The following is a 12,676-nucleotide window of genomic DNA, read 5'->3' on the forward strand; positions in this document are numbered from 1 at the left end:
TGAGATGTGATGCGAGAGGACTGTGAGATGTGATGCGGAGTATGCCTTCCTATGACACGCCCAGCAAATATTCAAAATCCCATACTTCATAGCCAGATACAGCGCCTCAGCAAGCTCCTCCTTCAACACCCTCCTTCTCAAACACCTCCTCCAAAAACCCCTTTGTATTCTCACTAAACAGCTTAGACGTAAACGTATCCAAAACCCCCGAAAATTTGACCACACCAGTATCTTTACACCCAGTATCTTGCACAGCAGCACCAAGTGCTGAAACAGCAACGAGTGTGGGATTTCGTTAATTTTGGATCCTGCGACGGCGATGAATGAGCCACGGACTTTGGCGAAGGGAGAAGCCAAACAGTGCTGAATAGTGATGAATAAGTCGTCTGCGAGGTGGTCGGACACGGTTTCTTCGAATTGGATGGTGTGGAAGTTGGTGGTGAAGAGTTCGCGTGTTGAGCGGACCTGGAGTGTTGATGAGCTGGTTTAGCATTGGTTTGTTGAATACATGTGGAAAACATCAGGTGATGCACCTGTCCGTTACGAATGTTTCATCCTGTGAGATGCCATCTCGCGAGTTGAGCAACTCATTCTGCCGATGAAGATGTTGCCGGACTGATGAGTGGCACGATAGAGCTAAAGAAATTATGAATCGTATGTATGAGTTGAAAATGACTAGTACATTATGCTTTCAAGTTCAAAGTACCGTCATCCTTGGATGTAATCCCATGAACTTGTAAATCTTTCTGTTTCCCACTAAGAAAGCAAGTTCCAAGATATCTTGCTCTTGTGAGCAATTCATTTTGAGCATTTTGAGGGAGGATACTAGTTTTTGAATCACTCTCCTTGTTAGAAACTGCCTAATTCTGTTGTAAAGAATTGAGGTGACGCAGAGTTGTAGGTGCAAGCTGATAAGTGTTATTCCCGGAGCAAACCACCACAGTCCCGCTAAAACTGGCCATAGTACCTGTGTATACACGTCGTTAAGCCACTTGTCTTGATTTGTGGCGCCGATTGAAGTTGATTGCTACTCATATTTTGATTTATGATCTAGGTCTGGACTTGAGTGCGAACGTTGGTTCCTGATTCCTTCCTCTACTGCCAACGTAAGGATTTACAGTTACAAGGCTCGGTACCTTCCATAGTGACTGTCTGAAAAACACGGCTGTTGGTGAGAATCTATTAACGTTTCTCGCCATACGATTTGACTTCCAAAACTGCGATTTTCCATTTGCGTGACTATAAAAATGTATTCTTCAATATATGTAACAATGCTAGCAATCCTCCTTCTTTTTCGACCCACCAAATCCTCACGGCCATGGCTGTCCATGCAATTCTGGCACAGATATATGCCCCTCAGGCCTCTTGGCTCTCCTAACAATTTCAGTCTGCCCCAAAATCGAATTCACAGACGCATAAGCATCACTTGGTGCTGGTGGGAGTGTTCCCACAATATGATGCGACACGATCCCTAGTCCCGCTGCTGATCCTTCATGTCTCAATGGCTGTGGTAGCCATCCATCAGAAGATGAAGATAACGACGATGCTAATACTTTACTACGTTTTGAAGCCGCATCCAAGAACGAGTCTCGTAATCGTGCATTCATGGACGAGTATGGTGAGTTTGATATCGTGTCGTCGTATTCTTCTTCTAATACATGATGGGACTGTAATGGGGCGTATGATGGATGAGGGGTTCCTGTACCTGATGGTTTGTCATTCTTGGGGGATGTTGGTGATGTGTTTACATGAGGTAATGGTGGTCGAGATGATGCTAATGGGTTTGTACTATTACTGCTACTATAACTGCTATTATTATACTGACTTTGGTGATGTGACGATCGTGTTGATATCTTAATCGGTCGTAGTGCTGGATGGAAGGCTTCTGGTGATGATGGTCCTTGTGACATAGGTGATCGGTGGTAGACACCATATTGTTGCTGTTGTTGATTCAGCTGTAGTGTGCTACTATTACCACCACTAGTAGTACGTTGATGTTGTTGCTGTTGTCTAAATGCAGTTTCCGCACTCCAGGTCCGTGGTGCACTTTGCTGACCACGATCTCCTATATGTGGACTCGTAACACGAATTCTTTTCACAGAGTATTCCACAGTTTCGAGCATGGTATCAAATGGATCTTGTGGTCGTGTTACGGACTGATAGTGTGTTACTGATGTTGTAAGTGGGTATGGTGATGGATGAGTTTGCATTGAGGCGTCATTGGCATCGCGATCCACCATCATAGAGTCCATTTGCGTGGTATCAGACATCTCTTCATCTGCTTCCCACCTAATTAAGATGGGAAAGTTTGGTTTAAGATTCTGGTCAATCACCACCCCAAACATACACAGACAACAAGAGTGAGGTAACTAATTACCCTGATGAATGGCCACTCTCAGCATCTCCAATCATGCCTCCATTACTGCTGCTATTACTGCTAGTAGCCGATACATCAGCCATTGGCGAATCATCTCGTTCCCACCTCCTCTTGATTCCTCTAGGTACATTGTTCATGACTACGACAGGCACAGAAGCCAGTACGTGGATTGGTGGCCAGCTCGGGACTGTAACTTGCAATTGCTGAGAATGATCGAGTGCGCTCCAAGTCGATGAGTTTGATGTTGATGTCCTTTGGGCTGTTCTGTTACTGTTCTGGTACTTTAGAGGCTGACTGCCAGAGGCGTAGGGAGTATCTACGCTGGTATGATTGTTTCCGTATTGCTGATATCCTTTGTAAGTGCTATTTATATCTGCAGCAAACCCAGAATTTGGTGGTGAGGGATTGGAATAGTAAGAGTAGCTCATTCCTGCCTGATAACGAAGTATGTAACGTTCTACACCAAGTATCTGCTTGCAAAAGCCCAATATCCTAACACAATCATACAGATTACTTTGGCGCTGCGGTTTGTGACAAGTTGGAACGTGATGACGAGTTTGCCAGATCACTGCACCGGTATACTGTAGAAGCGTATATAGTAGATCTTCGTCGCTCAAGTGCATGTAACTGATAACCGATATCAAGCTCAAAACACGTTCGCCTTTGACATATTATCACGTTTTTGGCGACGTGACTATTATGAATCACTTGTTGGTTCATTACAATTATGAGGACATGCTATAATTATGATAATTGACACGCTAATATACCTATACACTCAACCAACAACCTGATCTCCCTTGGCCCAGCCTAAAACTCAATAAATAAACTATAATGCTTCAGTCCGTCTCCCGAAATTCAACCATCGCAGACGGTACTACGTGTCCTCTCACTACAGTCCATTCACTACTTGGATCGACATTCTTAGCTCCGACACCACAACAAAACAGCCATCGTCCAGCCCTGCGCTTTCTACGTTCAGTCCAAAGCGCAAATCCCACTAATGGCGGTGCCACGATAAATGGTAGTATCAACGGTGACAGTATAAAAAACACGACATCCATCACCACCAGCGACGTCGAGTATATGATATTGGTTAACGACGTATCACCTCCTTGTTTTATACTAGTCGTAACGCGTCCATAAACGGCACCAGTTTGTAAAGCTTGCAACCGTATCATAACCTGTGCTCGTTCCTCCCGCTTAGAAGCTAGTCTACGATTCAAGAATAACGGATCCGAAGCCTTAGCAGCCTCAACTTCAAAGGCATGTATACTCTCATTCAAAGCCTTTAGCCGTTCCTTTGTCCTGGATATCTCTAGTGCCAAATCAAAGTCTATACAGTTCTCAGCTAACACTTCAAGGCCCAGAGATTTCACTATATCGACTGCATGACACGTGGAAGCCTGTTGCACCAGGAATGATACCACGGCGCTATTGTCTGGGTGATTTATAGCTGCTTTTTCCAGCACTCCGCCATGAAACCATCGTATACGGTCCTCTATTCGAGATCGTGTTCGTATTACACTCCATGCGGCTTGAATAGTCACACTGGCCTCCAAGACGATTACGAGCGAGTGTTTGTCTTCTGGATCCGGCAGATACGGCTGTGGTGGTTTCTTAATCGGCGTGGTTGTATTCTTATCATCTGCTATGCCTGATGACTCTGGTATCGTTGATACAGGTGCAGGTATTGGCACTGGACCCGAGTCTGTAGCTGACGATGGTATGACCACAATATCATTTGCTGCTATAATAGGAGCCAGTGTCCCCATATCCTGCTAAAGTAAACTGGTCAATACATCTGAAATGCCTTTGAAATCTCACTTTCAACGATACGATTACTGCATAAACTCACTTCAGCTCGATGAACAATGACGGTAATGTATACCAATGCCAGAAAGAGAAAACAGAATGTCATGGCAGTTCTCCTCCTAAACGTTTTGGATGATGATCTATGACGGCCTGTCCTATCATTAGATTCGAAGGATTCGGATGACGCTGCTGATGTGTTGTTCAATGTTGGTGGGCGATGTTGGTTTTGCAGAGTGGATTGGATTCGAGAGAGCCAGTGAGTTATCTTATCTCTATCTCTGGCCGCTAGTGGCTCTAGCGATGCAGCGAGTGATGTGGCGTCCATCTTGGACCGGACCTCTGTGCGCTTTGTGCCGTAAGCGTTATGAGAAACTCGGATGATGAACAAGCTTACTTGAAATGCAAAGATCTGTATATTTAAAAATTGAATTACTACTAACTACTTCAATACTTCAATCCCTCCTCCACGCGACGTACACGTCATCAGTGCGAAACCTAGGTTTGGAAAACCGTGCATCATGAGCTAGATGGTTCATCAACCTTGACAGGGCACTCTATACCTTTGTGTACACCACGTGTCTTCCATGGGCGTTGTGTATCCAGTCATGAAAGCCAATGATCCAGCAACAGCAATCATCAACCCATTGTCAATGCAAAACCTAGAAGGTGAAGAGTGAGATCAACCAGTGAGTAAAGAGAATGCAGAATTTCATACCGTTCATCAGTGGCGTAGACAAGTCCACCACGTTGGGAAACCATGTTGGTCATCATATCTTGCAATCGTTCATTTGCTATGGAGGAGTTGTGAGCAGTTGTTGTTTTTGGTTCGTGGTCAACACTTACATCCAACACCACCAACAATCAAAACCTCGGTAGATCCAATATGAGCCATAGCCCGTTCCGTAGTTTCCACCAACATTGAAAACACAGTCTCTTGTAACGAAAAGCACAAATCTGCTTTTGTACACTCCTCCTTAGCCAACATGGTATTCGCAAAGCCTTCTAAATGAGCCAGTATTCCAGAAAACGACACGTCCATCCCTTTCACAGAATACGGTAACTCGATATACTTTTCACCCTGTTTAGCGAGCTGCTCGATATTGTATCCGGGAGCAGGATCATTTGATATGTTTATGACTCGAGCGAATCGATCGAGACAGTTGCCAACTGCAATGTCTATGGTTTCGCCAAATATCCTGTATCGGTTTTCAGAGTATGCGATAACTTGCGTGTTGCCCCCTGATACGTAGAGCACGACTGGGTTCTTGGCGCCGGTAATCATACGGCCCATTTCGATGTGGCCTATACAGTGGTTTACTGCGACGAGGGGTTTGTTCCATAGGAGGGACAATGTTCGGGCTACGAGTGCGACAGATACAAGTGGTGGTGCCATTCCAGGACCTGAAGAACAGAAGATCATCAGCACAGGCAATTGAATGATACTTGTAGAGCATTTTTCGCTCACCCTTAGTAAAGCAAATACAATCCACATCTTTTCCACTGACTCCAGCTACTTTCAACGCCTCTTTAACAACCTCGATAGCATGTTCACGATGATGTTTTGCAGTATCTTTCGGTAGGAATCCTTGTCCTGGTGGTGTTATATACGTTCTTCTGACATTTGACAATACTGTTGTCTCGCCATTCTGTCTTTTGATGATGCCGACTCCAAGCTTGTTGGCAGATCCCTCTAAAGAAGGAAGAGAAGTAAGTGATCTAGATGCACGTAAATACCATATTCATAAAACTTGCCCAGTCCAATGGCAATCAACGCTTTTGACGATGTTGTCTCTGAATCGATTGCTGTAGGAGCCATCCCCAACTCTAGTGATTCTGAAGCCGTAAGTAGTATGAATGCGTGCCTGGCAATCGATATTTCGACTCGGGATTAAGCTGCAAAGAAGCTGTTAAACGCAGCGAGGAAATTGGATTTTTGATGAATCGAGGTTTTTTGAACATGAATAGGTGATCGTATTTAAGCAAACCATAATCACTTAATTTACATCGTTTCAATTAGATCCTAACCTCTCGCACGCCTAAAACACCTTTTGCATCACCTACACTCATCAACATTTGTAACGTTTGTAAACGTGACGCAGATCACACTAGATCAAACTGCCTACTGGTGAAAATCCATCAAAATGGTCACCGCTTTAATGTGTCTACTTGGATCCATGGGTGATATTCTACCATTCTTGGCCCTTGGTGCTGGAATGAAGGCACAATTCGGCATGAGAGTCTGTATTGCAGGTCCAGAAGAGTTTCAAGATCTGATTGTAAACACTCATGGATTTGAGTTCTCACCGGTCGGTGGTTCTATTCCTAAAGCGTTGCACGAGACTCCGGAGGGGAATGCTATGAGGAATGTTGGGTAAGTGTTCAGGTTATCATTAGAATGTGCACAAAACGGATCAAAATGTATTCTTCATTGAGAAACTAAACTCATTAGCGTTGTATTCTTTTGATAGACTCTTCAACATAATGACCGTCGCAAGAGCATTCTTTAAACCACTGTGCAAATTGTGGCAAACGGGAATGCAGCAAGCCAAGGACAAATTCAAACCGGACATAGTAATACTTGCTACATTCCCATCATTTACTTGCCTCCACCTATTTGATGATCTGGATACAATGGTGATTCATACCGTTCCAGCAAACCCAACATCGGAGTTCCTCCCACCGACCACTGGAGCAGGTGTCAAGTTTGGATGGCCGATGAGTTATCTCCATAGCTCTATATGGAAGCTGGGTGATATGTAAGAGGTCCATTTGTCTCATGAAATTGATCTACTCACATTTCTTTCTGCTTCCAGGATGATCTGGCCATTGTAAGTGGTTGTAGCCTGTCTACTTCGCAGATCGTCTTTGTTTCAATCCGCTTACTTTGGTAATCATAGATGGACTTCTATCCTGACGGAGATTGCTCAAGAGGACGGTAAACCCATTGACAGATTTAGCAAATACGCTACGCCCGTTGCTGAACAGGAAGCGAGAAAGATTCCAATACTTTACATATACTCGTCGTTTCTGCTACCGAAACCTGCAGATTGGCCAGAATGGTGTCATGTTGTAGGGTACGGGAGAGCAAAAAAACTTACAACTCAGCATCAAATTCTTGAAGTCAACTCCTTTATAGACCACTTGATTTCAGAACAAGAGCCATCCCACAAAAGCAAATCAAAGCAGCCAAACTATCACCGATACTGACAGGCTTCTTGAAACGATGCAAAAGAGAATCGTCGCCAGTGATCTACATCGGATTTGGATCTATGCTGGACGCTGTCTTTACACCGTCAGAAGCGACCAAGATGCTTCAAAATATAATGGAAGCTCTTGTTGATGTGGCCAAGACTCGTAGCATATCTGCTATTCTAAACACGAACGGTCTTCCGCATGGTGCTACATTACCGACAGTGCCATCACAGTATTCAGACAAGATTATGCAGTCTGATGAATTCTTGCCTCATAACGAAATCTTTCCTGAATGTGCTGTAATCATACATCATGGAGGTGCTGGATCAACTCAGGCCTCTATAGCTTATGCTACTACCGATGATTCTGATCCGAAGGGCCCTGTTATACTGGTTTGTCCGTGTGCGCCGTCTTCAGATCAGCCGTAAGTATATACAAAAAAATCCGAGGCTTATCTATTATCAAACACTTACACAATAACGCAACTGAACTCTTTAGATTCTGGGGCGACCTAATCTACAAACTGGGACTAGGTCCTGCTCCACTAGCTGCTAAATCAATTACGAGTGCTGCGCTAGTGAGTCGGATCAATATCGCACTGTCGAAAGAAGGAGATCAGATGAGGGAGAAGGTTGCGCAGATGAGCAAGAAGATGAGAACTGAAGATGGAGTTCAGAACTCTCTAAATATTATGAAGGAGACGTTTAGTAAATATATTTGAATATAATTCTTATTCGTGTACTGGCTTTTTTTTCGCTAGCTTGATGGTGCACCATGCCAACGGTGCAAGAACGTGTCAAACGCGAACTTCAGACTTTGCATTTTGCTTGCTCAAAACCATCAAGATCTGCCTGAATCCAGGCCACAATTCGCTCATTGGTCAAACGCATCTAGTAGTGGAGTTTCTTTTTGGCCATTCACGTTTTTTCACAGTACCACAAAACGGTCGTCGTACTAATCAGTAGCAACCGTTAGATCTACATCTTGACAGGGCCGCATTGTCTGATTCTAGCCGCCAAGTACGCGATCGCATGATTTCCTTTCCTGTTTTAATCGATTTGAATGCAGCAAACTGACATTTCGTCCAAACTTGTTTCTATGGTTTCAGCATTAGAAAATGAGCAAACAGAACAACCAGAATCTGGCTGTAACAGCTGGAAAAGTACTGCTTGGAATAACTGGATCCGCTGTCGCAGTATATCTCGGGCTACGTTTATACTATAATGACCGTGGCATTTTTACAACACGCCGTGAAGATCTGAAATACCTCCCAAACTACGATCCAATCTTTGGGTAATATATCTGCGATACATCTGATTTCTGTTGCTTTCATTCGAACGATCAAATCTAATATCCGACCCTCCTGCTTCAAACATAGGCATGCTCTGAACGGTCTCAAACAAGTCAACTACCGAATGGAGCAGGCTTTGGAAGATGCAAAGAAATATGGACCCGTGTATCAAATCACAGTCCCAGCTCTGTCAGTGATTGTGTCCACCAATGTCGAGGATCTTCAACATGTTTACGCTGATCCGTACAAGTATACGAAAGCTTTGAAGCCTGCTGATGCTGATCAGTTTCATCCCTTGTTGGGAGAAGGGATTTTCAATGTTGATGGAAACGCATGGAAGGTAATGTTGTGTGGTTGTTGGTCGGGAGCCTCACGCTCACGCTGAACTTGTATCTGTAGGTTCAACGAAAGATCGCAGCAAACCTCTTCACGGCCAAGAACTTTAAAGATAATTTCGCAAATATCTTTTTGGATGAGGTGGATCATATCTTGGACCATTTGCATAATGCCGAGGGTGCTGGTTTGGTGATCGAGATTCAGGACTTGTTGCTTAGATCTACTTTAGGTATCCAGCACTGTCTTGGCAGTTTTTTTCGCGACTTGAACTGATGGTTCTGCATAGACGCATTCTGTCTTTTGGCTATGGGTCAAAACGTCGGTGCTCTCAAAATGAAGGCGTCGGGAAAGAATGGTGTTTATACATTCGAGCCAAGCGAATTCATGACTGGTATGTGGTGTGGTGTGAGGCAATTGTTGCGAAATACATTCTTTACTGACTGTTTTTGTTAGCCTTCGACGGCCTGAACGAGGTTTTGACACGACGTCTGCCTTGGTATCAATACACAGAGTTCTTTGGCTCTGAAGCTGGTTACAAGGTGAAGCTGTATACCAAGGTCATCGACACCTTTGCAGAAAATATCATCAAGGGCAAGAAGAAGCAAGTTGCGGAGGCTACGAACAAGGGAAATGGTAAGAGCATCAGGTCTCGTTACTGTAATCAGCAAAACAATGGTCAACCCTTCAATATCAACAACACAGATTTACTGGATCTGTTTATGACACATGGCAACGAAGACGGCTCAGAACTATCAAACAGACAACTGCGAGATATTTGCTTGAACTTTGTTATCGCAGGTCGCGATACCACAGCTCAAACTACTACATGGGCATTACGTGAAATTGCTCAGAGGCCCGACATTGAAGCCAAAATGATTGAAGAAATAAAACGTGTCTTGGGACCTAATGGGCGAGCTACCCACGAAGCATGTCGTGATATGAAATATGTTACGGCCGTCTTCATGGAGACTACAAGGCATCTTTTGTTGGATTCGTGCCAGTGTGAAAGAGTCGTCTCATCTTTTTTTTTTTTTTGTCTTACGACTGTCTGAATAGGTTATACCCAAACGTGCCTGAATCTGGCAAATTCGCCACTCAAGATGATGTGCTTCCTGGTACGAATACCAAGGTCCGCAGAGGAGAGGTGGTCGCTTGGAGTTCTTGGGTTCGTGCTCGCTTGCCAGAGATATGGGGCGATGATTGTTTAGAGTTTAAAGTAGGTGTTCCAACCTAGGCCTTTGTAAAGCGTTGGCTGTAATAAGTTCTCGTCGATTCTTTTTAGCCCGAGAGGTGGATTCTACCAGATGGATCCATTTACAAACCATCGCCTGCCAAACATCCTTCCTTCAACTTGGGACCTCGAATATGTACGTCTTTGAGCTCTTCGCATATTTAAAAGACGCAACAATCTAACTCTCTGTGTCTAGGTCTAGATAAGTATTGAACTCCATCCTCCATTAACCTCACAAATCTAACCCTTCCCTTTTGTGATATCCACGAATGTCGCTAGCAATCCAAGAAGCTGTCTGCTTCCTCTCAAGTATCTTGAGATCTTATCATTTAGAACTTACGAATGAAGACGATCCAAAGCACTGGGTATACGTGGTCCTCCAATTGGTACTCTTCGTATTCTTCATTAATCGTTTTTTTTTGTTCTTTAGGGTGAATGGAATGAGAATCCAGCCTTGAGAAAAGGCAGATATGGAAACCACGTCACGTTATCGCTTAGAGGTGGTTGTGAATTCAAGGTACACAAGAGGGTGTGAAGAGTGGTGAGAAGTGAAACAGTGTGTGTTTAGTCTGTTTTTTGGATATGAATGAATTGAATAAATGAATTATGTGCGCGTAGTCCGCGTGTTGGGATAGGTTTTTTGTCCTCAATTTACATTTAAGATTCGTTGGTGTCCCAGTTTAAACATTCGCGACAAGCCGTGAAGCAAAACGAATATAAATCACCAAAATTAGTAGCTATTTGACAGAATTCGAATCGCTTTCACATTCTTCCTTGATGACTTTGGCCGTTTGACTCCCACTAAAGCACTGCTTGTCATTTGTAGATTCGTTTGTGGTTTATTCACTTATACGCTTCTTGGTTTTTGAAATCGATGCAGAAACAGAAAATGAAGGCTGATATTTTCGACGGGGTATTGACTAACCATAGCGGCTCTAATTATTATTCTACGCGTTCCTAGCTTGCTCCAAGGTGGTGATCGCATATTGCAAAGTCGCTAAAAATGGCATTTATGATTTGACCAGCACAACATTTTCGAGACATGTTGAAGCGTGGTTTGTAGTAGATAGTAGACGGAATGGCCCTCATGTTTCGATTGCCAAGTTCAACCAGTCGCTTTCACCGTGGCAGAACCTTTCATGGCAAACGTTTCATCTGTCTCGGGTCAACCATCAAAACGTCAAACTTCGGACGCCTTCAACCCTTTCGTTCTTTACAATACTATAAACAAGGATGAGCACAATGCGAGCCATCATAGTACTCATCACGCTCCTAGCAGCATTCGTCACTGTAAATCAAGCTAAAGACATCCCTCACTCTCCTTGGCAGGCTCTCTCAAACAGTCTAGACGTCAAACAAGACTCTGCCATCCATACATCATCTACGCAGCTAGCCAGCACTGGTCGTCATGCTGTCACCATCATCAAGAGAGCAATAATCGAGGATGAACAACCTCAAACACGTCAAATGCGTCAATTCTCAGTAAAGGAAGCACTGACAAAGGTGTTTGATGTACTTGTCATTGCCATCTTGGTACCGATATATGCAGCTTTTACTTTGATTCTGGTCGTTTTTGGTGCTCTAGCTGCAGTCACTCGAACCATTTACAAGATGTTTGAGACAGTGATTAATGCAGTCGTAGGATCAGGCCTTGTTGGTGTTGTCGAGTCATTGGTATTGTTGGTAAGTTTGATAGCTCGAAAGTAATATGATGACATGTGTGTATGCGAAGCAGTCAAACACTGACTACTATTTATATAGTCTGCCTCTGAGGAAGAAGCAATTGAATTGGTGAATAATGTATTGAGATTTTTTCCAGAAGCGGTGAGATAAGAAACTCCATTTCAGTCCAACGTGACAAGAGCTCTGACAACTGACAAAACTCCCTTTCTTAAAAGACACGACAGACACTGCTACGAGCAGTTGATTCAAGCTTCATTCATGAAAATATGCACCGCAGTATGGTACTTCCAATTGTCGGACTTCTAGGTTCTGGGCTCCTTCCTGTAGCTACGGTCGCACTCGTTCCCGTGAAGTGGGGTTTCCATATCTCATATAAAGCATCCGACTCGGTGGCCAAGGTCCTTGAAAAATCGCTTATTGTCATTGAAAATACCATCCGTAATCGTGCAGGTCATCTTCGAAGCTCACCATATCGTGTAGTCGAGGTGACTGATACAACAGATACTTCTTCGCTCTGTCGAGGTGAAACTGCTGCACGTAACGGTCCTGGATTGTCACGTGATGGTAGTCCTACAGGACCTGTTGGTACTTCAGGGTCAATTGGTGTTGGATTTGAGGCTGGGGAGTCGAATCGTTTTATGGGGGGTGGGATCGACGACAACACGTTTGACACTGGTCGTATTGACATGAGTAGCTCGGGACATGCTGGTATTGGATCGGGTGTAAGTATACCAACTCGTGCTGGTATTGA

The 12,676-nt window shown here is 44.0% G+C and overlaps 2 protein-coding genes across 2 annotated transcripts; one reads left to right on the forward strand and one right to left on the reverse strand.

The window, feature by feature from the left end:
- Positions 1 to 4,644: 4,644 nt before the first annotated feature.
- On the reverse strand, positions 4,645 to 6,008 carry SmJEL517_g03479 (uncharacterized protein; the record flags this gene model as incomplete). Its single annotated transcript, XM_031169407.1, has 6 exons — positions 4,645 to 4,687; positions 4,753 to 4,851; positions 4,908 to 4,983; positions 5,036 to 5,593; positions 5,658 to 5,882; positions 5,927 to 6,008. 6 exons carry the CDS (start codon positions 6,006 to 6,008, stop codon positions 4,645 to 4,647), a joined length of 1,083 nt encoding a protein of 360 aa, XP_031024660.1.
- A 2,493-nt stretch (positions 6,009 to 8,501) lies between these two features.
- SmJEL517_g03480 (uncharacterized protein) lies at positions 8,502 to 10,777 on the forward strand (the record flags this gene model as incomplete). The annotated part of the gene is made up of 10 exons (XM_031169408.1): positions 8,502 to 8,677; positions 8,763 to 9,015; positions 9,075 to 9,240; positions 9,298 to 9,402; positions 9,465 to 9,644; positions 9,714 to 9,996; positions 10,068 to 10,227; positions 10,294 to 10,378; positions 10,522 to 10,607; positions 10,673 to 10,777. 10 exons carry the CDS (start codon positions 8,502 to 8,504, stop codon positions 10,775 to 10,777), a joined length of 1,599 nt encoding a protein of 532 aa, XP_031024652.1.
- Positions 10,778 to 12,676: the final 1,899 nt, after the last annotated feature.

Source organism: Synchytrium microbalum (assembly GCF_006535985.1).
Source record: "Synchytrium microbalum strain JEL517 chromosome Unknown SmJEL517_scf0018, whole genome shotgun sequence".
Taxonomy (NCBI): domain Eukaryota; kingdom Fungi; phylum Chytridiomycota; class Chytridiomycetes; order Synchytriales; family Synchytriaceae; genus Synchytrium; species Synchytrium microbalum.